General features: G+C 52.6%; 7 protein-coding genes across 7 annotated transcripts; 3 read left to right on the top strand and 4 right to left on the bottom strand.

The window, feature by feature from the left end:
• Nucleotides 1-650: 650 nt before the first annotated feature.
• On the top strand, nt 651-2,402 carry BDQ94DRAFT_107501 (alpha/beta hydrolase). The gene is made up of 4 exons (XM_026763491.1): nt 651-878; nt 949-1,081; nt 1,159-1,267; nt 1,339-2,402. Exons 1-4 carry the CDS (start codon nt 684-686, stop codon nt 2,201-2,203), a joined length of 1,302 nt encoding a protein of 433 aa, XP_026620995.1. The 5' UTR covers nt 651-683; the 3' UTR covers nt 2,204-2,402.
• Nucleotides 2,403-2,406: 4 nt separating this feature from the next.
• Nucleotides 2,407-4,203, bottom strand: BDQ94DRAFT_152920 (uncharacterized protein). Its single transcript, XM_026768064.1, has 7 exons — nt 3,718-4,203; nt 3,528-3,658; nt 3,448-3,470; nt 3,231-3,397; nt 2,877-3,099; nt 2,669-2,802; nt 2,407-2,612 (listed from the first exon to the last, which is right to left on the bottom strand). The coding sequence occupies exons 1-7, from the start codon at nt 3,835-3,837 to the stop codon at nt 2,526-2,528; spliced, it is 885 nt and encodes a 294-aa protein (XP_026620994.1). The 5' UTR covers nt 3,838-4,203; the 3' UTR covers nt 2,407-2,525.
• Nucleotides 4,204-5,316: 1,113 nt separating this feature from the next.
• On the bottom strand, nt 5,317-9,363 carry BDQ94DRAFT_163150 (carboxypeptidase Y; the record flags this gene model as incomplete). Its single annotated transcript, XM_026769684.1, has 6 exons — nt 5,317-5,391; nt 5,461-5,933; nt 5,999-6,359; nt 6,406-6,953; nt 7,421-7,900; nt 7,953-9,363. The coding sequence occupies 6 exons, from the start codon at nt 9,361-9,363 to the stop codon at nt 5,317-5,319; spliced, it is 3,348 nt and encodes a 1,115-aa protein (XP_026620993.1).
• A 367-nt stretch (nt 9,364-9,730) lies between these two features.
• Nucleotides 9,731-12,164, bottom strand: BDQ94DRAFT_152914 (putative MFS monocarboxylate transporter). Its single transcript, XM_026768063.1, has 2 exons — nt 11,409-12,164; nt 9,731-11,347 (listed from the first exon to the last, which is right to left on the bottom strand). The coding sequence occupies exons 1-2, from the start codon at nt 11,528-11,530 to the stop codon at nt 10,048-10,050; spliced, it is 1,422 nt and encodes a 473-aa protein (XP_026620992.1). The 5' UTR covers nt 11,531-12,164; the 3' UTR covers nt 9,731-10,047.
• A 326-nt stretch (nt 12,165-12,490) lies between these two features.
• On the top strand, nt 12,491-16,439 carry BDQ94DRAFT_163147 (MFS transporter/fungal specific transcription factor domain-containing protein; the record flags this gene model as incomplete). Its single annotated transcript, XM_026769683.1, has 5 exons — nt 12,491-12,603; nt 12,661-13,647; nt 13,701-13,832; nt 13,887-14,093; nt 14,909-16,439. 5 exons carry the CDS (start codon nt 12,491-12,493, stop codon nt 16,437-16,439), a joined length of 2,970 nt encoding a protein of 989 aa, XP_026620991.1.
• A 1,124-nt stretch (nt 16,440-17,563) lies between these two features.
• On the top strand, nt 17,564-19,047 carry BDQ94DRAFT_107392 (nitronate monooxygenase). The gene has a single exon (XM_026763490.1). It carries the CDS (start codon nt 17,875-17,877, stop codon nt 18,934-18,936), a length of 1,062 nt encoding a protein of 353 aa, XP_026620990.1. The 5' UTR covers nt 17,564-17,874; the 3' UTR covers nt 18,937-19,047.
• Nucleotides 19,048-19,224: 177 nt separating this feature from the next.
• Nucleotides 19,225-21,681, bottom strand: BDQ94DRAFT_163144 (uncharacterized protein; the record flags this gene model as incomplete). The annotated part of the gene is made up of 3 exons (XM_026769682.1): nt 19,225-20,768; nt 20,823-21,022; nt 21,557-21,681. 3 exons carry the CDS (start codon nt 21,679-21,681, stop codon nt 19,225-19,227), a joined length of 1,869 nt encoding a protein of 622 aa, XP_026620989.1.
• Nucleotides 21,682-22,388: the final 707 nt, after the last annotated feature.

Below are 22,388 nucleotides of genomic sequence, written 5' to 3'. Positions count from 1 at the left end.
TTTTTTTTTTTTTTTTTTTTTTTTTTTTTTTTTTTTTTTTTTTTTTTTTTTTTTTTTTTTTTTTCTTTTTGGCAAAAGAGTTCTTATCTTAGCTTGCTGCAGATGTTATATCCCTGGACCTTAGATCATCTGGTACCTGTAGTTTCTTCAGCTTCAAGTCCTTGTCTTCGTCTAGAGCATTGTGACAATGCCATCGAGTCAGGATCCACGCAGCTTTTCTTCCAATCCTAGCCGCTTCAAAATATCGGTCCTTTCATCGAGACTGACCATCCACATCGTCTCCATGCCGTCTATTCAGGCCATCTGCATCAACCCTTCGACGTTCAATACCGGCTTGATCTCCGGTTGGGCGCAACTTGTGGGTGTATAACTCAGCAAAGGGTATGGTTAGTTAATATATCTCTAAGCACTGTGCGTGCCCCTCAGGACGATAGCAGTAGTCGATGGACTTATTCGTATGGAGATCATAATATCCGACAGAAGTAGCGTACGATCTATCCAGTTAGTGTATGAGCTAACTGAGAGATGCCTGCAGTCAGCCCCACGGGGATTACCGTTTCAGGACAAGTGCTGACAGTTGGTCGCTTCTCCCTGACAGGGTATATAGGTCAATTGCGTGTTGTTTACTGCGCTCAAACCCAGCACACTCTACTCCTTTCTGTCCCCACAAATCACCCATCGTAATGTCGAGCGAAAACTTCAGCGTCACGGAGCATGCCGTTCCCGGCTGCCACATTCGAGAATATCCGGGAAGCACTGTTCATCAGGAAGACATACTGAATCTCCATGTCAAGCAGTATACTCCCAAGAACCAGGCCGAACCCGTTCCCGCCGACGCCATCACTATCATCGCTGCTCATGGGGCTGCACTTCCCAAGGTAACACGGTCTTCCTCACCCAGTTTTCCCATCAACGCATGAATGTGATTCAACTGATGGGAGATTATAGGAGTTGTATGAGCCGCTGTGGGATGAGTTGCTGAACCAAGCCACTGGCTTTCATATTCGCAGCATCTGGGTGGCCGACTGTGCCAGTATGAATACTAGCGGGGTCTTGAATGAAGATAAACTCAGCATGGACTGTATGTTAAATCACCAACCATAATGACTTCCTAGACCATATCAATGCTAATTACAATCATCTTTTCTCCACGCCTAGGTTCTTGGATGGATCATGCGCGGGACCTGTTCCTGATGATCAACCATTTCCGCGACCAGATGCCCCGTCCGCTCGTGGGGATCGGTCACAGCATGGGCGGAAACATCATGTACGTGCTTGAAATGGACCCTTCGACCCCTAGCAATACCAGCAGCAGCGAGCACTGACCATCCCTTTCAGCACGAACCTGGCCTTTCTCCATCCGCGCTTATTCACAACCATTCTCCTCGTGGACCCCGTCATCCAGCTAAGCCCGCCAGCTATGGGCTTCGGCACTGACCCTCCGGGAGCACCGAACTACACTCTCCGACGCTCGGACGTATGGCCCAGCCGCGAGGCAGCCGTACAAGCCAACCGCAAGTTTATGCACGGATGGGATCCCCGATGTGTGGAATTGATGGCGAAGCACGGTTTCCGAGAATTACCGACGCGGCTGTACCCGGACGTGGAGGCGGTGAAGGCGAAGTTTGGCACCACCACCAACACCACTCCAGTCACTCTGACCACCACCAAACATCAAGACCTCCTCGGTCAGATCCGACAGAACTTCAGCGCCCGCAACCCGACCACCGGGGTGATTGAGATCCCTCGCGATACCCATGCCGACCTGGACCCCGCGGCTGCCTTTATTCCCCTCTACCGTCCCGAACCCCGCAGTACCTTTTTCCGCCTCCCCACTCTCCGCCCCTCCTGCCTCTGGGTCGTGGGCGGATCGACCTATCTGAATCTCGATGAGATGCGCCTTGCCATCCAGCGGTGTGGAACAGGGGTCGGTGGGAGTGGGGGACTGTCTGAGGGGAGGGTCAAAGAGGTTACATTGCCTGGATTGGGCCATCTGATGCCGTTTCAGGAGGTCAAGGCCGTGGTGGACCCGTGTGCAGCTTGGTTGCGGGAGGAAATGGATCGATTCCGTCGCGTGGAGCGGGAGTGGGAGGAGGCCCAGAAGGGGAAGAGTCATCTGGTGGTCGAAGAGAATTGGTATAAAGTCTTGAAGCCGGTGAATGCTCGTCGTGGTAAGGGCGGGCCCAGCGCGAAGCTCTCGTGAGGCTACAGTGTCTATAATGGTCATACTTTAGGGCATCTTCACCTCGTGCATGTACTGTGTGCATGATGGCTTTCACTTGAAGGAGATGGTGGCAGCTCTGTGGGAGTTGTAATGTAGATGCGTGCCAGTCTATATGATGGACGCCATGCTGATCCCTATTCTCATTGTCATCTAGCAACAGGTCCACGTAGTCTATCTTTTGATATAATCGATATCGCCCATTCGGAAATTAGACGCTAATCTGACTAACAATCAAGTACACAAAGAATAATGGATAGGAGATAGAAGAGAAGGCAGTGAACTGGTAGCTGTACACCTTATTTCACTCGTGGTAGAAGACATCTCCCTCCCGCAGCGCTTGCTTCTCATCAATGCTAAACTCAACGGCAAGAGAGGTGGCCAAAGCTTGCTATATACCATGTCAGAATTACCAGGTCAAAAACATCAAGTAAAGAATACACTTACGGCAACTGTATGGCCGAGGGCCTCTCTAGTTCGCGGTTCCCAACCATCCATGAATCGCTCGTCCACAAGCCAGACACGTAGTGCCTCGATATCCCCGCCAAAGATTGAATACATCAGGGCACTGGTTCCGGAACCTGTGATATCTCAATTAGCATAGTGGCATACTCATCCTAAGGGAGACGCTACCGCCACACCAGGAGAAACATACCGATCATCTTGTGGATAAAACTCCCCGATAGGGTGTACTGGCCATTATTCCGCTTACACTCTGCGCGGCGAAGACCAGAGTAGTAGGAAAAGTCGGTCAGCGAGAGGTGATTCCCATCCGACGCGTGGTCAAGTAATCTATTAATGAGGCCGGTGTGCGGGATGCTTTGGTCCGGGCAGAATGCAATATCAGGACGGGTAAATGAGGCGTCATGTTGGACAACCTGAATTCAATATATCAATACCTGCTTCAAGTGCTCGCCCAGAAAAGATACTTGGCAGCGAGAATAAACAGAAACTTCAGGGTGGCGGTAGCGCCTCCCAAACTTTGAGCCAGATTCTTGAATATACGCACGTTTAAGACGTTGAGATCATGCAGGTCAATCCAGCCCCGACCTTGATCCAGCTGCTTGGCTGCAGATGTAAGTTGACTCGCTAGAGTTGGTGCAAGGTTGTATGCATGTTGGATCGCGTGCGATAATTGTGTGTAGGTAATACGTTTGCCATTGTTCGGCAGGATCCCTTTGGTATGTTAACTGTAAACAGCTCTATCGAAGAACAGGCTTACGTACCGTGATTAGCTAACGCATTAAGCCTATGAGAGAATTAGAGTCAACTACTATTCGTGAAAGAAAGGTAAAATGAGAACTACCCTGGACAAGGCGAGCGAGAATCCTCTCCTCGCTTAGGGGCCGTGTACTCTGGCCAAGTCCCTCCATGGCCTGGATATCCACGAGGTATAACGTTCCCGACTGGACGATTAGGGAGAAAAGGGTTCGTGGCCTAATGAACTCCAGATAAGTTCAAAGCTCTTATAATGGGGATGGGGACTCAGAACACACAGTCAAAATCAGGTCACGAATGGTGAGTTGTACAACATAGGCACTGAATGAGACAAGATCAAAAATAGCCTTGATGAACCGCAGCACAATATTTGCGGCGATCTTGGAGTAGTTCAGCATCTTGAATTATGGCTAGGATCGACAGAAAACAAAGACATAGTAAGATCGTGTTATAGAGCTTCAACGCTTGATCCAACAAAGGCATTATGTCCAGGGTATATGTAGCTTACAGAAGAAGGATCTGCTTGCTTTGTTTTCACGTTGCACAGCAGCCCCTGACGAACCGCCACAGGCGTCACCTGCATCAGCGATCGGTAAGGGTCGCATGAGTAAATACCTCGCAGTGCTAGCTCAGCCTTATCTTACCGGTGTCGATTGAATTGGATCTGCCTAGGTACCAACATTCCCAGCCCGAGCTTTTGCTTAATAAAGCAAAGAATATGCGATAGGCTTACTGCCTATTTCTTTCGCTGTCCAGGATCCAGTTTTTTCTGCTAATTATGGAAGTCAGTGATCGGATATGACCGATGCTCAGGTGGAGAATATGCCCCATCGATGACCTGGGCAGGTGATGCATGGAGTTAGCGGGATAATACACGGTGATCGCGGCCACGATCGAAGCTAACGGGGACGCATGCATAGCTCAATCTAGGCCTCTCTAGTTTTTCTCCAGCCACTTAGCAGTCCACTTCCGTTTTGTAATACGAGTTGTGCGCCCCTATTCCTAATCAACTCGACATAATTGGCACAGCTATATACCACAAGTCTCAATTTACCCTTGAAAGAACTAACATTATGAAGCTCAGGACTATTATGCGCCCTTTGCTCATATTACTAGCAAGAACAGACCCATCTTGCCCATGTTCAGTATTATAGTCGCTTTTGATCCTTCATCGCAGCCCCTCCATCGGTCACCTGTGCATCAGCCACTCAGCGATATTGTACTTGTGAAAGAACATATCATATGCCGACCACCACTGAACCCCGATATACGACTCGTCAGATATGACATCACTCTTGGGTTCAACAGATTCGTGGACGCATCGATGATGTGCAACCAATCAGAAGACATTGCCCTGCAGAAAGGGCTGAGTGCTTGCAGAATCTGAAATGAGGCAGGGGTGTGGCAAGGTCTGACTGGACAATGCAGAAAAAGAAATATCGAGTCAGGAGGGCCGAAAAAAGTGTGCTGACTTCGGCACCCACTACTACTAACTAACTGGGGCAAGGCAGCGGCCAATAGTCGCTTACATTATGCAATTCATTAGAAGTAGATGACAACCGTATTCTACCTCGCCTACTTTAGGGTAGCTTACATACTTTTGTCTCAAATCAAGAGGAAAGAAACAGGGTTGTAAATACAATCAGTGTTAGTGTCCGCTACCGTTCGCTCGGTTAGACGGAAATCCATCGCTGCTGCGGGTGCGAAATCAAGCTCATCCATCTCTGCCGAAGCAGTTGATGGTGTTAAACCATGATTATACCCAAACCAGAAAAGGCAGCAGCATATTGTAAGTGCTGCTGAAGACAGCTATAAAACATATATTATACCGGACTGGTAAAATATGACGGTATCCCATCGTCTGCGACGTGCATGCTTCACTCAGTAAACGATGCCCCGGATATCCAACGCACCATCATATCCAATGCGATATCAGGTCTATCTTGAGGAAGCTGTAAATGTTGCAATATGCCATTAGTAACCCGCATACTTGAAACCTACAAGGCGCAAGGGATACTCACAAAATGACCCGCCCCATCAACCGTAACTAGCGCAAACCTCGACTCCTTATCCGTACTCTCACTAACCTTCACTCTCACCTCCTTCGTCGTTCCAGCCACTCCACTTTTTCCAGATACCACATCTACCCAGCTCCATGGCCGCAGCGCCTTCGACGCGAACTCGACCTGACCCCTCCATGGCAGAGAATGCGCCCAGCGCAGATTCCCCGCCGTATTACACGCCAGATCGAGATTGCCCTGGTACGCGAGGAAATGTACCTGATTCGCAAGCAGGAACGCGACTTGCTCAGACGCTGGCGTCATCGTGTCTGAAGTGAGATCGAATGCGCGCGACACATTGTCGGAAGTAACCTTGTACTCTTTGATTTCTTTGGGTGGTGATAGAGCAGCCCAAACTGCGGGTGTGTTCAGGTACTGCTCGATGCGAGCGGCCTCGATGTAGCATATGCCGTCAAGGGCGCAGGGAGCAGTTACTGTTGCATATCAGTAAATTGCAGAGATTTGCTGACAGGGGACAACTGGATGGGGCAAAGCTCACTATCAAACCTATTCCGACCACCTTCACCAGACTCGTCATCATACCATCCGATCACGCCCTCGTAGCATACCTCCGACGCAGCATGGCAGATGGCCGGATCAGGGTTCCGAACACATACGTCGGATACTTCCATGCATCGCGGCATATTGGCCGCCATGATGTCGCATCTAGTCTGATTGAAGACGGGCTCGGGGACTCCAGGGTTAGTGGTGCAGAGGGTTTCCCAGTAGCCGTAGGTAGTGTCGCGAGGAGAATAGTAGCCGTTGCCTACGAGACATGAATGCAGAAGGACCTGGGGCTCAGTGGGATAGAGCTTGTTCTGTTGGACGATCTGACTGCCGAGGTAAGGGACATAGTGACCCTGTGGAAGTTAGTCTTAGCTCAGGTGTCCTAGAGAAGATACATACAGCATACGATTCCCCAGAAAGATGAACCGGGAGAGTCTGCAATTGCGGGAAAACCTCCGAGACAAACAACTGCAAGAACCGATGCATGTCAATTGCAGCTTGATGCGAATCGCCCGGTAAGTCCTCTCCTTCATCGACGTACGAAAATCCCACATCGACTGGCTGATCGACAAATAGTAGGGAGGAGTTCCGGGACCAGCCCCACGGATTGTGGTAAGTGCCATTGCCGTACTCATTGATCAGACATGGCCCGACTTCTTCAAACAGACCGATCATGCTGGACCCCCCTGGGCCTCCTGTCATCCAGAGAGTGAGAGGATCATTGGCAGGGTCATTCTGGCTCTCAAAGTACCAGAAGAAGAGATGTTTACGGCCGATGTCGAGCCAGCCGGTGTATTGGGCGGAATGGGCAGCGCAGATTGATTCATTCTGCTGGCGGATGCGGATCGAGTGGTGCGGGGAATATGGGCTGTGGAAGGTACGGAAGTCTGATGGTTCCTCTGGCTGGAGGACCGCCTGGGTGGAGGCATACGCCAGGCCGAATAGGGCTGCACTGCTTAGGAAACGCATTTGGGCGTGGAGTGCAGAGTAATGGGTTGGGAGCAGGGAAGAAGAAGTGAAGATCACGGAACTCAGGCTTTAGCTACTGATAGGCAACAATTGCCCTGCACTCGCGATAGCACGCGTTTCTCGCGAAAAGGCGGTTCTAGCCGACCTGGAGAAACATGTCAACTGTTAGTGCTGACGGGGCGTTGATAAGGACGACCCTGGACCCGCATCGGCCCGATGCAGTCGCTTTTCGTCGGAGCAACAAGAGCGTCATCAATTGACCTGCTATTAAGATACATCGATATGTCTTCATTCAAATCCATGACACTATATACAATATGTAAATTTCATGTATAGCATGACAAATATCGTCAAATACCAATCGTATGCGGCATATGCTTCATAGCCGTCCTCGAAGTATTACCTCTGAAGGAAAGCACTATGCATCAAGATAAGACTGGCCCACCAGTCAGCGTCCCACCCGCCAACGGTGCACTAATGATGCCAGCCTCGAATAAATCCTGAGCCAGCCTGACTAGCAATCCGTCACACCCCTTAGCAGCCAAAACATCAATGGCGACAGGAAACTTCTCCTGGTGCTGCGTGATGGTGCTGTAGGCCTCAATCTCCCCAACGGGAATGACAAAGTCCGGCACACTCGCCATATTGGAGATGAGGAATTTGCTGTACCCCGAGGGTGCGCCGGGGAGCGAACGATAGACATTACGTGCTCTCTGGGAGCCATCGGTGCCCACGTAGACAATAAGTGACGAGGAGCACTGCTCAGGATCGGAGATCGGAGTGAGATAATTCTCCGCGATCCAGTCCATGAAGAGCGCCTTGTTGTGGATGGCTTCATCCAGTGCAGAGTCAGGGTACGCCATGGACCAGTTCCACCGTGACAGAGGAACGGGGTCGACGAAGGGGACTCGGCCGTCGTGTTTAGCTGTGTATATGTCAGTCGGATGCTGTATATGGAAGGCTTAGGCCAGACGTACCAGCATAGTCCGCGTAGAAAGGATCCCTAACTAGAGGGATCTGCTGCTTGGTGATCAGCATTGGGTAGGTCAGGTTAAGCAAAGTCTCAAGCGAGACATTGGCGGGAGCGCTGGATGGCGGACGCGACGACCAGTCATCAGATAGATCCAGCGGGGTGGCTGTCGTATTCAAGAACGCGGCCAGGCGCTTTTGAAATCCAGCCAGCAGAGCGTCTGCCGCAGAGTCATTGGTTGTCGGGAAGTCGATGGTGTACAGCTTGCTGGGGTAGCGGACTGATTTGCCATAGAACGAGGTGTAGTTGGTGCTGTACAAGGCTTGGTTGGCCCGGTCCCAAAGATAAGGATCCCTTGACAGCACTCCCGCAGTGTCCAACACAGGCGACATGGACATGACATGGTCAAGTTCAACGAGACCGTGGGATGGACGGGAACCGTAGACTCCCTGGACTTCGGCGGGATTGCGGATAGAGCCGCCGGTGTCACTACCCAGAGCCAGGTCCAGCCATTCGTAAGAGCCGATGGAAGCTCCCGCGCCTGACGAGGAGGAAGAAGGGTCCTGGTAACCATCTCCACGTGGGTTGAAGGGCGGGTGAAGGTCGACCCAGTCAGCTGTAGCCGTTTCTCCGTTCGCAAACTGTGAGGGCTTCTGCAGTCCGACAATGATGGCGCCTGCATCAATCAGGCGCGAGACGGCGGTGCCAGTGACATTGTTCTCTCCGTACAGATTGTACCATGCCCGGTTTCCATTGCTCTGCCGCACGCCAGCGAGACTGTAAATGTCCTTAACGCCAACACGAGCCCCGGCCAGCGGTTTCTCATCGCTCGGGGTATAGTAGATGCGAGAGGGCACACCGATAGTGGATGAGACCAGACCGGCCACTTGTGCCGACAACGGCTGGAATGTGCCATCTGGCTTTTGTAGTAGTGGCTGCGTGAAGGCTCCTGCATAGTCGCTGTAGAGACGGTAGACCGGATAGAGCTTTCCAGTGGCCTGTTCGAGGAAGTATGGGCCTGACGGAACTACCCTGGACTCTAACGGGCCGAGAACGCTGGAGCGCGAACTGTTGAAAAAGGTTGCAGTGACATTGTCGGGTTTGTAGCCACGGACCAAGACCACACCCAGGAAGGCGGGCGTAAACACATCATCCACATCCGTCCACGTAGAGAAAAGAGAGGACAGTGATAATACCCCAGCCATCTCCTCTTGAACAACAGTCACGGGGTAGAAGCCATTGACGCTGGGGATATCTGTCAGGGAGGCTGCGGACACCGTCACATTTCCCGCTGGGTATGGAGAGACGAAGTAATCGATCTGGTCGAGCGTGACAGACATGCCTGTTGACACCAGTTGAGCGGCCGCTGCACCAAGCAGCCCCAGGGCCGCCACAGCCAGTTGGGTAGCGCGCACCATGATTTGAAGACGAGCCAGCTGAAGAGGATGCGACAAAGAGGATGCCGAGGGCAGCCCACTGGGGTGCATATATACTTACTTACTTACTATCCACACCGACACTATTGGTCCTGATTGGCGTCATCGGAAAGAGGCGGTAATCTCCGATTCTTGGCTTGACCCCTCATATGCGTGAATCTGATATGGATCAGATTATTGATCTTGGCAGTCAGCCTGTGTTTCTTCAACTCGAGTCAAATCCATCTTGATCTCTTATCGTTATCAGTCCATCGGGTGATAAGCCGAACTTGCCGAGCGATATCGGGCATTCCTGCCAAGGTGGAGTAGTTGGGGTCGTTTGGACCTTCCAGCACGCAACTTCCTGCAGCAATTGCTCTACGCTCGTGGCAGCCTACTCTAGTAGTGCTGAAGATCCAGACTCTGCCACAGTGACTATGCCGTGGGCACGAAGAAGCCAAGCCACTTACAGGAGTGGGTAAATCGTAATAAAAGATGATGAGGAGACCATGCAGGAAGGGAACGAATTGTCGGTGATTCGTCAGATTTCCTCTGAGTTGAGATTGTTCTTGTAATACATTATGGGTTCGGATACATATAGTGTCTAGTACCCCCGAACGTTGTCACTGGCTCTGCAGTGGGCTTCTGTCTCCTAGAAACCCGATTTGTACGCATAGAATACTACTCCTACTGTCGCCATTTCCAAAGGAGATGTCCATCAGGCCCAATCATTGCCTCCAAACGCACCCAGACTATTGCAGCTGTGGCAGCAAACAGAAGAGCACTGACCAGCACCGACATGTTCTCGTATGCCTTCGGAGTGAGAGCATTCGCCGCACTTCTGACCAAGACACCCCCAACTGGGGTACCAACCATAGTGGCCATGCCACGAACCATGTACAGGACCCCATTGACGGAGGCAAAATTCTGCACCCCAAATAGCTCGACAAGACTAGTCGGGAAGAGAGACACATATGCACTGGCAAAGGTACCATACAGAATGGTGAAAGTGATAAACAGACCCTGCGATTGCGTCGTCTGACCGGTTAATGTGGATGGTAACCAGAAGGCAACAGTAGCGATTGCACTGAGACAGGTGGTGAGCAGAAGAGCATTCAACCGACCAAGGCGATCCGCGACATGGCCAATGACAATCTTGCCCACCGCGTTACAGGCATTACTGAGGGCAATGAAGTTCGAGCTGGCTGTGTTACTGTATCCAAGGGATTGCGCATACGAGGCATAGAAAAAGACCGGCGTGTAATAGGCAGCCGCCTGGAAGATGGCCCCTAATGCCTGAGCCATGAAACGACGCGTCCGGGCAACGCGCCAGTCCACCAGTGGCACCTTCAAAATACCATCCGCACGGCTTGTCCTCGAGGCGTTTTCGATGGCGATACGACGCTGACTGGCTGGCTCCCAGGCCATCGCACCACTGGCGATTGCGACCAGCGCGAACGACAGACCACCCGTCAGACGCAGGGTGTTGCGAAATCCGAGGGCGTTAACGCATGCATTCAACGCGGGCGCCCACACCAGACCGCCCACACCAGTGCCTGATAAGATGATGCCCATTGCTAGACCTCGGTTATGGGTAAACCACGTAGGGGCAATGGTGACGGGTATCATGTAGCACAAGCAGGTACCGATTCCGTTCAGCAACCCTTGCGTCAGCTCAAAATGCCACAACGCTGTGCCGAAGCTGGCTAAGATGAGAGAAAGCCCAAAGACAAAGCCTCCCGCAAAGGATACCATGCGAGGCGAGAAGCGCTTGGCCCAAGCGACCGCGAAAGGACCTCCGATGGTCATGAGGGAGACGGAAATAGTACCGATCAGATCGATCTCTGCCGGGGATGCTCCGGTGAAAGGTGTTCCGGGCTTTCGTGCGAGACTCTCGTACAGGGCTTGATAAACACCCCAGGCGAAGTTGAGACCACAGCAGGTGAAGATGATGACAAAGGAGGCGGCCACGATGATGGCGGATTTCCTGACCGAACAGGAGTATGATCAGCCTTCGACAGTATTTCATAAGGGTATCGGTAGCTTACCAAGTCGAGTTTTGCGCTAAATGGTCCTCAGTTACGGACATGGTTGTCAGGCGAGGCATTGTGCTGGATAGATTGATCTCATCTTCGGACGCAGCGCTGCGGGCGGTAATCGAGGCGGCCATTGGTGAAGTATTGCAAGGAACTTGCGGACTCCTAGAAGACTTCTACCAGTTTCGACCTCAATTTCAGGTGAATCTGAATCAGTGGTCAAATTGAACCCAACAGACTGAATATGAGTCATCCGAGCTAAGCTGCAAGATGGAAGATCTGACGTCTTTCGCAGGGCTGCTGCACGGATTGGATTGGTTGCTGAGAACCTCGGGTCCAACCGACGGGTCCCCTCGGCGGGTCAGTCCGGGGTTGCTAAGTAGTAGTTGGGCATCACCTTCGACAAGGCAAATCATGCTTTGAACAGAGACACAGGACTGGAGGTATCAGATTGCCTAAGATTCATAAATTCAAGTCGCAGGACTCGTGAGCTAATGAGGGATGGAGAACACAGAAACCACTCACCATGTAGAATGCCAAATCCCGTCATAAAGGAGCGTTAAACTGTGCAGTGTGAAGCCGCTCGGTCTTATACCAGCATAAAACGCGAAGCGACCATTAGCTGAGGAGCTGCAGCAGTGAATGAATGGTCTATCTGGAGAGTTAGTAATGTTGCGAGTGTCAGCGTGAATGCTGACCGATGTGTCGTTGTCCGCCCGCAATACCCGCTAACTCCGCGGACTCCTTTTCATTGGTGGAAGAGACCTGGTACTCATTTGAAGTATCTGTTGAGAGGCAGTCTTATCTATTGTGAAAGAAAGAGTTTTCATTGCACATAGGCATATATATTTGGAGGCTAGACAGCTAGATGGATTCCACTCTCACGCAGGCACACTCTATGTCACCGAATCAGTGCTCTCGGCGGCCGTCATCACCATGAGTAACCTGCGAGACAGTGAAACCAGCAGCCAGATCTCCCAAACACTAGAGGTGACGGATTAACACAAAGTTCTTCCTACATATTGCAGGATGGGTAACTGACTGTTGATCCCAATCAGGCTGATGTTGAAAAATGCCCGGGGCAGCTTCCGTCCATGGGACAGGGCAAAGTCTTTCCTCCTGCCCTGCCGAATCGGGAAGACTATGTCGTCGACTTCGATGGCCCCGACGATCCAGAATATCCTTTCAATTGGCCACTTTCTACCAAGTATGCTACTCCTGTACTCAGTACTCACCGGGCTCTCGCTTACTTCCTTCATTCTAGACTCCTCATCTCGACGATAGCCTGCTTTGCCACGTTTATCCCTTCATTCGCCAGTGGAATCTTCGCACCCGGCGCCGAAGAAGCAGCCAAGGCTTTCAATGTAGGATCTGAAGTTGGCATCCTCGGTACAACCCTCTTCGTTTTAGGATTCGCCTCCGGTCCTGTCCTCTGGGCCCCCGCTTCGGAGCTGTTTGGAAGACGATGGCCATTGACACTGGGCTTGCTCGGAGGTGCCGTGTTCACCATTGCATCCGCCGTGTCCAAAGACATCCAGACGCTCATTATTTGTCGCTTCTTTGCGGGGATGTTTGGGGCCAGCCCACTCGCGGTGGTTCCTGCTGTGCTCTCGGACATTTGGAACAATTCGCACCGCGGGGCGGCTATTTCCGTGTATGCGCTCTTCGTGTTCGTGGGTCCGTTGAGTGCCCCCTTTATTGGGGGCTTCATCACTGCCAGCTCGCTCGGATGGCGGTGGACCCTGTATATTCCGGCGTTTGTTGGCTTTGCTTGGGGTGCTATCAGCGTGTTCTTCTTGAGAGAGACCTACGCGTCTTGCCTTCTCCTGTCGAAAGCAGCCATTCTACGGCGGCTAACTGGTAATTGGGGTATCCATGCTAAACAGGAGGAGGTCGAGGTGGACATACAGCAGCTGATTCAGAAATATTTCACCCGTCCGCTGCGTATGCTGGTAACTGAGCCTATCATTTTGGTTATCTCCCTCTATATGTCCTTCATCTATGGGATTGTGTATGCGCTTCTTGAAGCGTACCCGTATGTTTTTGAGTCCGTTTATGGCATGAGCATGGGGATCAATAGCCTTCCCTTTATTGGCATTATTATTGGGCAGCTCGCAGCTTGTGGATTCATTCTCTCGCAGCAGTCCGCCTATGTGAAGAAACTGGCCGCCAACAACAACGTTCCCGTACCCGAATGGCGTTTGGAAACTGTTGTAATTGGGGCCCCTGTGTTCACGGCCGGCATCTTCTGGTGAGCCAGCCCAGAGCTTCTTCCATTGAAATTGTTGCTAATTGTTGCTACAGGTTCAGCTGGACTGGCTTTACCGCCAGCATTCACTGGATGGCTCCCACGGCGGCAGGTGTACTGATCGGATTTGGAATCCTCTGCATTTTCCTACCCTGCTTCAATTATTTAGTCGATTCTTTTCTTCCCGTGTAGGTGTGGTCTGCGTCGTGATGGAAGAAGAGTGTGATACTGACGCAGTATAGGGCTGCCTCTACCGTGGCTGCAAATATCATCCTCCGATCCAGCGTTGCGGCAGGTTTCCCACTTTTCTCGAAGCAGATGTTCGCAAACCTGGGGGTGCAGTGGGCGGGAACACTGCTGGGATGTCTGTCGGCGATCATGATCCCTATTCCGTTCCTATTCCGAGCATATGGACCCAGGTTGAGAGGGGAAGGCAGGCAAAATAGCCGGTGAGTTCTGCAGCGACTCTGAGGGTATTGCGGGTAGGATGGAAGAGGTTTGTATTCACCACTCCTCTACACTGGTACTGTGGCGCTTGATTCCGGTCGTGGAAGGCTTTATAGCGTACGAGACAGTTGCTTGTCCACGCTTGAGATTGATCCAGTGACTCCTAACTGAAAATTGATGAAGAGCCAGGAGCGCAGGGTCAAGAAACAAGGCCCGATCTGGCTGGATCTTGCAGTAGGCATGCCAATCTGTGGCCGTACGGGGTGCGCCGGAAACGTTTCATCAAAAGATGAGGCCTCAATCATCACTGGGGCGTGTGTGGGGATATCGTGGTAAGCACAATCGCGGTAGGGATCAATTAAGATTCTCTAGCTGGTTATGGGGGGGAGGGCTACAGCTTGTGCTTGGGACCCTGGCTGCCTGCCCTGTTCTGCGATCCTACAGACCATTGTTCCCGGATGTCGAACGGCGTCCAGGATTTCATACTGTTTATACGAATCCCTGTGTATATAATGTCTCGTTTATGATTAGTGTCTAGAATAATTGTTTTCTCTTCTATGAGATCATTGGCATTTGGGTGTTGCTGTTCTTCCAATTGCCGGTCGGGAGCAGACGGAAAACCGCGTGCCGCCCGACCGAGGACCCTTGGCTACCTTTCCTTTTCCTGTTCACTCTTCGTATGCCCTCAAGATAACTAACTATTCATCATGAGCGATACAACTGCCTCAAAGCGCAAGCGGGCTCGACTAGCCTGTGAACCTTGTCGAGAGCGAAAAAGGAAATGTAATGGCGAATCTCCCTGCTCGACGTGCACCAGCTGGGGCTATGAGTGTCACTATCAGGCTCCGCGACGCGTGAGAGGCAAACCCGCCGACCGGGGAAGCAGCATCCACGACCAGAATGAACCCATCCTCGATTCGAGTCCCCGACAGGTGGGCCGCTTCACGGAGACCCTCGAGGCCAATTCGGGAGCGGCCTTTGTGAGGAAAATAGGCCTCAAGGTTGACCCAGCCAATGCACCCAAATTGAACCTCTTTGGCTGGAACGTGGGTAGGCGCAAGTCCCCCACCGGACTCGCCCCGGTCGCGGCCTTTCCTATTGTCGAGATCCTCTCGTTGATGCAGATGAGAACTCTGGCCAATGTCTATTTTGCCAAGATAGATCCCTGCTATGGATTTATTGATTCGAATGATTTCTTCCGCCGCATGGACAGCCGCTGGCAGCCCAACGCGGTGGCGAGTACATATGACGGCGTTCTGGCTGGGGTCGCCGCTCTGGGATGCCTCTTCTCAGGGACCAACATCAACATCACTGAGTCTCACCTGGTCGAATTGGCGCGCTCGATCTCCGAGACTCATATCGGCAGTGTCCGTCCCTCACTACACCTGGTGACCATATGGACCCTGCGTGTGGTTTACCTGCGCATGACTGCCCCTCCGTATCCATCCTGGGTGGCAAGCTCGACCTTGATGCATTTGATTGAAGCTTCCAAGCTTCATCAGTTGTCGGCCGATGACGACCGTGATATCGATATCCGACGGAGACTCATTGGTGTCGCTCAACATTTGAATCTCTGGATCTCCTATGATCTGGGCCTTTCCCGAGTCCCACTGGGTGACACACTCGGACTGCCATCATCGCGATCTGGCGATTTCACCACAGAGCTCCTCGGTCTTCTACCTGTAACCGCCAGCCTGGGTCCGGAGAACCAACGTCCAGATCAAGAAATTGAAGAGCTCCTATACCAGACGCTGGACCGCACTCACACCAAGCCACCCTCTCTTCTGTGCCAATGCAATCTGGTCCTTTGTCTTCTCCGTCGCCTTCGGTTGACTAACCTCACGGCATCGCCGACCACAATGACCAAAGTCCTCGACCTACTCAGACGCAGTCTAAGCGCAGCACGTGAAATGGTGGCCGACTGCTCTCCATGGCATCATGTACCCAATGTGCCGTTTCAGATGATCAGTATCATTCTTGAGATGGACACCAGCCCCGCACTCGAGCTACTGCCGGAAGCCATGCAGACACTGAGAGTGGTGGCCTCTACCTACGACACGGAGACCATGAGAGAAGCGTACAACACAGCATGTTTGCTGATCCTTCTTTATGAACGGCGGAGACGCGCGGACACTAGACTGTTGAGTACAGTACTGCAAGAATATCAGCAGTCACCTGCCACAGAGTCGCCACTTCAACAAATGCCAACCTCTGATGAGGTATCTTGGTTAGAAGGGCTGGTGGCTGATGTACCAACCTTACAGGGTCTGGACTTCAGCCAGTTTTTGCAGCCGGACATGCTTCGAATGTCTCCGGATGTTTCTGCCTGGGGAAACAAGTCGGGATGAACTGGCGTTTACTCGTCGTATACAAGGCTCGAGGGAGCCTGTAATATTCGACACTATGTTATCACCATACATACATGCTCCTCAGAAGTAAGAAATATATCTGGGATATTCAGCATTCTGCCTCATCATGTGACTGACCGGATAACAGATGCGCTCTCGGAGATAACTGACAATGCTCCTGAATGGAGGGCCTGAGCACTTGTACCGATAATCGCAGGGTACTACTAGCCTTCCCCACTGTGGTCCGGCTGAAAACTCCAATGAAAAGCTGCTGCTGATTCATTGATGCGGAGGTGCTGACACCCGTACCCCAGCTAAAGGTCCGGAGATAAAGGTGGATCTCCTGTCAGCCTGCAGCCCCGCGGCACCTGGCTGACACGCTCACACACACTTCAGTATATACACTTTAGGGTAGTCGAGCATAGAAATATAACTGCAACCATATCCAAATTGATCCATCCATATTCCCCTCTTCCCTCACCAGCAGCAATTACGCTTCCACTACCTCCATCTCAATACGTCCTTAAGACCATCATATCCCACCACTATCCGGCTACACATCATCTACAAATCTTTCCTAAGCTCCAAGACATAAGAAATCTAAACCATGCCCGAGTCAATCATCATCCCCTCCGCCCACAAACCAGACGCAAAAAGCGCCAAACCCACGGCCACCTTCACCGGCGACGTCTACCTCGACCCGATCCACTTCGGCAGCGACGCCTCCATCGCCAACGTGACCTTCACTCCCTGCGCACGTACTCACTGGCACACGCACGAGAACGGACAGATGATCAAAGTGGTCGCGGGCAATGGGTGGATCTGCGATAAGGGAGGAGTTCCGCGTCGTTTGAACACGGGAGTTGTGTGGGCGCCGGCGGGGACGACGCATTGGCATGGGGCGGATGAGGAGAGTGTGATGACACATTTTGTTGTTGGGTTGGGGAAGACGGTGTGGCATGAGGCGGTTACCGAGGAGGAGTATGGATTAAAGGGGCGGGAGTAGATGAATATTATGGGGGTAGGGATAGGGGTGGTGTCGGTTGTGGGATAATGTGTGTGGAGTTGGTCATTTGGGGAGTAGAAGGGGCGCTGTCGTGGATGAGTTTTGATTAGTTGGTTAGGGAGATGTTTTCCAGGTGGATACTGCTATGAAGGACAACAAATGTCAACATCTAAGCGAAATAAGCTATATCCATCATCCTTGTATAAGCACGGCAAATGTTTCCGCATGCAGACTGCCAGTCCTCCGCAACACCCGCAATACGCGCTCAGGCAACCAACGGAACCCACGAGCCCCACCTTTGATGCCCCCATAGTTAACTAACTCATCTCACCCCCTCCACTTCCATCATCATCATCATCATCATCATCATCATCATCGTCTATCCATCAATACATCTATACATCAAAGACCATCACAAATACACCCAAAATGTCTCGACTACAACACCTCGCACCCGCTCTCTCCCGCCTCTACCCATGGACATCCAGCCCGCTGATCGTCAGCGCTCCCATGCGTGTCATGTCAGGCCCGGCCCTAGCTGTGGCAGTATCCCGCGCCGGTGGCCTTGGCTTCATAAATAACGCCAGCCCAAACATAGCCGCAGATCTAGAGCAAGCATCATCCCTTATATCCTCATCTACTCTCAAAACAACACCAACACCAACCCCGCACCTCCCCATCGGCGTGGGCTTTCTCCTCTGGGCCGACGACCTCGACTCCGCCGTCGCAACCATCCAGAAATACAAGCCCTGCGCGGTATGGCTCTACGCCCCGCCTAACGGCCAAGCAGACCTCGACACCTGGTCCCGTGGAATCCGCACCGCCTCGCCGGGAACCCAGATCTGGATCCAGATCGGGACTTTATCCGAAGCTAGGAGTATCTTGAAATCGACAGAGAAACCCGACGTGGTCGTCGTCCAAGGCGCCGAAGCTGGCGGCCACGGCCGGGCTAAAGACGGGTTGGGTCTGATTTCTCTCCTCCCGGAAGTGGCTGATGCGTTTGCGGGGAGTGAGATTCCCCTATTTGCTGCGGGCGGGATAGCTGATGGACGGGGTGCAGCGGCGGCGCTGTGTCTTGGGGCGTCGGGGGTGGTGATGGGGACGAGGTTTCTGGCTGCGAATGAGACGAGGATTGCGCATGGGTATCAGCAGGAGGTTGTACGGGCGGAAGATGGAGCTGTGAGTACTATGAAGACGTTGTTGTATAATCATCTCCGGGGCACGTTTGGGTGGCCGGAGGACTATACTCCCAGGACGATTATTAATCGGTCGTGGGTGGATCATCTGGCTGGGAAGGGGTTTGAGGAGTTGAAGGTGCTGCATGATGAGGCTGCGAAGCAGGGGGATAAGGCGTGGGGGCCGGAGGGACGGCTGGCGACGTATGCGGGGGCGTCGATTGGGTTGGTTCATGAGGTTAAGGATGCGGAGAGCATTGTGAAAGAGGTGAGGGAGCAGGTGTTGGAGCGGTTTGGGTCGATTGGGGGTCAGTAGTGTTTGGTTTGGGCTGGAGAGGATGTGAGTTGGTAGAATGATATGAAATTTCTAGCAGGAGGGTTGTGTTGTTGTCAGAGTCTGGTATAAGTACTCAGCTAACTGATAAGATGAACACCATCTGGGACATTTAATATTGTGAAGAATGTGTATCTTAATATGATGTTTGGAATTTGTTAGGAGCATGGTGAACAAGGGAAGAGGTGTGTGATTACACTATTGATGATATTTAGGACTATCGAAGACCATCCGCCACCATCCGTCACACTCACTCAACCTGCTCACAGCTTAGAACTGACAGTGTCCCTCGTGCTCCTCCTCGCCCTGTCCGTCTTCCTGAATGAATCCCTGGCCAAACCCCTTGTTAATGCCCCAGTCCGATCCAGCCTGAGCAGCCTGGGTAGGAACCTGCACCTGGGTCTGGAAGGTAGAAGGACGGGCCTCACCACCACCCACAGTCCAGCTAGGCACCTGGGCAGAGACAGCATCCGAGGTAGCCTGCGCAGCGACAGCGGCGACGCTGCTCTGAACAACAGGCGTCTCCGAAACAGTCTCACGCTCCACGGACGCAGTAGCCGCGCCAGCAGCAATGTGAGTCACAGCCGCAGAAGCGCTGCTCACAACGGCGACAGAAGCAGAGCTGCTAGCCTTGGCAGTAGAAGAGGCGGACGTAGTAGAGTTCGAGGAGCTACCGCTACCGCCAATGCAAGCAAAACTCATCTTCTTAGTGTACTTGGAGCTATCGGCGGACCAGACGACCTCGGAGAGATCCCAGTCCATGTTGACATACGGCCAGCAGATGCGGCCATCCGACATGGTGACCATGTCACCGGACACATAGACATCGGTGCTCTTGAAGGCATCGCCGACCTTGTTGCCCTCAGAATCGACCTGCTGGAAGTACGTGCCGGCGAACTGTCCACGGCAGCCCATGGCGGTGTATTCACAGATGGGATCGGAGATCTCCTCCCAGGTGATGAGGGCCGAGGAGTTACCGAAGGTGGCGACGTGGGCGTTGGAGCAGTCGTTGGACCCCGAGGTCACCCAGGTGACCTGGCTGTCGCCGTCCTCGGCACCGACGGTCGAGGTAGCCTGCTTGCCGACCTTGGTGTACTTGTCGGTGAACAGAGCGAGAGCGACATTGCGGGGGTTGGTGCGGTTATTGACGTGGGTGTAACCGTCGCCCATCCAGGTGTTCTCGGTCACATCAATAGCGCCGCGGGAGACCCAGGTGAAGATGTAGCGAGTGCTGTCGGCGAAGCGGGCCAGACCACTGTAGCTGCCACCCATGCCGCCCATAGGCTCACCGGAGGCACCGTTGGTGGTGTTCTCGTTGGAGATCTTGACGCCGTCGTTGGTCATTCCCTGGGTCTTGGTGTTCAGCCAGATGGCGCCTTGATCTTCGGCGCAGATACTGGCGTAGGGAGGCTCGTCGGCAGCCTCGAAGGCGATACCGGTGTTGTGGCTGCAGCCCCAAGAGCTGGAGGCGCCGGAGATGGTCACGAGCGTGCCGTTGTCGGCCACGTATTCGATGCTATCGCCGTAGTGGCCGGAGGCGTCGCCGGAGTAGTCGGTCACGACGAAGTAGGCGCCGTAGAGGCCAGCGGACTCAGAGTAGACCAGGTCGCCGTTCAGGTCGGGGGAGGCGGAGAGACCGTCGGAGGAGTGGACGCCGGGGCCACCGAGCCAGGTCTTCCAGGTTTGCTTGCCGTTGGTGTAGCGGTGGAGGACGGGGACGGGGGTGTCGCTGGGAGGAGCGTTGGTGGTGCCGGAGGGCATAGCCTCGTTGGTCAACAGGGCGAAGCCGTCATTGTGGGCGACAAGGCCACCGGCTGGGATGAGTTAGCGGAGTGTAAAATGGTTAGAAGGTAAGTAAGGCAGCATGCCTTCCTGTCCACCGCTAACAGTGACGGTGGTTCCCGTGGCCTCAAAGGTTGTCGGGTCCAGCTCAGTAACGTGGACATCAGACCCGCTGGCATCCAGGTAGGCGAGATAGGCAGTCTTTCCATCGGGGGAGACAGCGAAGGGAGTCCGACGATGGTGAACGTAGTCAGTCCAGTAGGCCGCCTCGATGGGGTTGAAGGAGCTGTCGAGTGCCAGCACATCGACATGGGTTTTGAGGTTGGACTCAGTAAGGGCAGCAGAGGCGCCCAGCGCCGCAGAGAGCATAGAAAGAGCGAAAGAGCCACGCATGACGGGCAATAGTTGGTAAGCTGTCTGCAATATGTTGCTGCTGTTGCAAAAACCGGGGGGCGACCTGTTGGGATATATAGGGCTGGTGAGACCGACTAGGCTACGCCAGGAGAACCATTGTGGGAATTAAGGGTGTGGCCTAAGTTTTTCCGGTGCCATTGTTCTCGATGAAAGTGAGACCCTAATGGGGCAGTTCCCCTGATTAATGGAACTGGAGTTTCATCTTGATCGTTGTCAGGGTCTCGATTCTTCACCGCCCGGCGGCCTGCCAAAATCGTCTGATGGCTCCACCGTGAGGCTATATCAAAGTTCACGTATTCCTGCGCTACCTGCATTTGACATGACTCTTCCAGATAAAAAAGTTGAATAGGGGTGCCATATGCCTGGCAGCAGCATGAATCAGTGACGCAACGATGGATAGACGTACCATAGGACGCCACGGATAAATGCCGAATGGCCAGCGATGCCGTTGGGGAGGGGATGCTTGGCAGCGGATACGTGAAACAGGACGGCGCAGTTACTCCGGAGAGTCTCCGTGAGCTTTTCTCTCATGGAATGAAGTCAGTTGGAGTATTAAGGTCATATAGGCTGTTTAGATTGCAAGTCATCTAGTGGAAGAGTGTAGAACCTAATATGACGGCAGCCAGACATCCAGTCATCGCACTGCTGTGAATGTTAGCAATGCACATAAACATAACTGTCTTCCGAGGCATGGACAGGGTAAGAATTGATGAATTTGTCAGTTAGTTGGAGTCACCTACCTGCCTTAGAACAGGTTGAGTATATGTTTCAGGCCAATCGCATCTACCAGCTCCACAGTTCACTGTGCCGGGATCCGAAGCATGATCACTCAGTCCGACTGTGTCGCGATATACCTCTTAACTTCACTCACAGCACAAAAGGCTCGCTCGGAATAAGCGGAAAAGCTATATATGGAAAAGCTTTCATGACTTGGGTACTTATACCAAGAAATCACGCCATCCAACGGATGATACTTGCATTCAATGGCGCAGGATACCCATGATACGGTCTTCGTGATAGTGTATGGCTAGACCTAGAATTGAAAATAAAGCAATTAAAATCATACTCAGTGAGGTCTGTATTCGAAACACTTACAATACATTATAAAGTGTTGGGTACTTCGATAAATCCCTTCTCAATTTGACCTCGCGTCGAGCGATGCCATTATCGGAGATCACGCGCGCTCTACTGATATACACAGTAGATGAAGACTTGAATCTGGCCCTTGATAACTATTT

The sequence above is a fragment of the Aspergillus welwitschiae genome, assembly GCF_003344945.1.
Source record: "Aspergillus welwitschiae strain CBS 139.54b unplaced genomic scaffold BDQ94scaffold_50, whole genome shotgun sequence".
NCBI lineage: Eukaryota > Fungi > Ascomycota > Eurotiomycetes > Eurotiales > Aspergillaceae > Aspergillus > Aspergillus welwitschiae.
The sequence above is the reverse complement of the archived record's forward strand: the minus strand, read 5'-3'. Positions and strand labels throughout refer to the sequence as shown.

What these genes read in the sequence shown, in the direction of transcription:
- BDQ94DRAFT_107501 (XM_026763491.1), top strand. Translation starts at nt 684, where the DNA reads ATGTCGAGCGAAAACTTCAGCGTCACGGAGCATGCCGTTCCCGGCTGC. An exon ending in ATGGGGCTGCACTTCCCAAG is followed by an intron (nt 879 to 948) that starts GTAACACGGTCT and finishes GGGAGATTATAG; the next exon opens with GAGTTGTATGAGCCGCTGTG. An exon ending in AGCATGGGCGGAAACATCAT is followed by an intron (nt 1,268 to 1,338) that starts GTACGTGCTTGA and finishes CATCCCTTTCAG; the next exon opens with CACGAACCTGGCCTTTCTCC.
- BDQ94DRAFT_152914 (XM_026768063.1), bottom strand. Translation starts at nt 11,530, where the DNA reads ATGGCCGCCTCGATTACCGCCCGCAGCGCTGCGTCCGAAGATGAGATC. An exon ending in TTAGCGCAAAACTCGACTTG is followed by an intron (nt 11,348 to 11,408) that starts GTAAGCTACCGA and finishes CTGTTCGGTCAG; the next exon opens with GAAATCCGCCATCATCGTGG.
- BDQ94DRAFT_152920 (XM_026768064.1), bottom strand. Translation starts at nt 3,837, where the DNA reads ATGCTGAACTACTCCAAGATCGCCGCAAATATTGTGCTGCGGTTCATC. An exon ending in TTCGTGACCTGATTTTGACT is followed by an intron (nt 3,659 to 3,717) that starts GTGTGTTCTGAG and finishes GGAGTTCATTAG; the next exon opens with GCCACGAACCCTTTTCTCCC. An exon ending in TCTCGCTCGCCTTGTCCAGG is followed by an intron (nt 3,471 to 3,527) that starts GTAGTTCTCATT and finishes ATTCTCTCATAG; the next exon opens with GCTTAATGCGTTAGCTAATC.
- BDQ94DRAFT_107392 (XM_026763490.1), top strand. Translation starts at nt 17,875, where the DNA reads ATGTCTCGACTACAACACCTCGCACCCGCTCTCTCCCGCCTCTACCCA.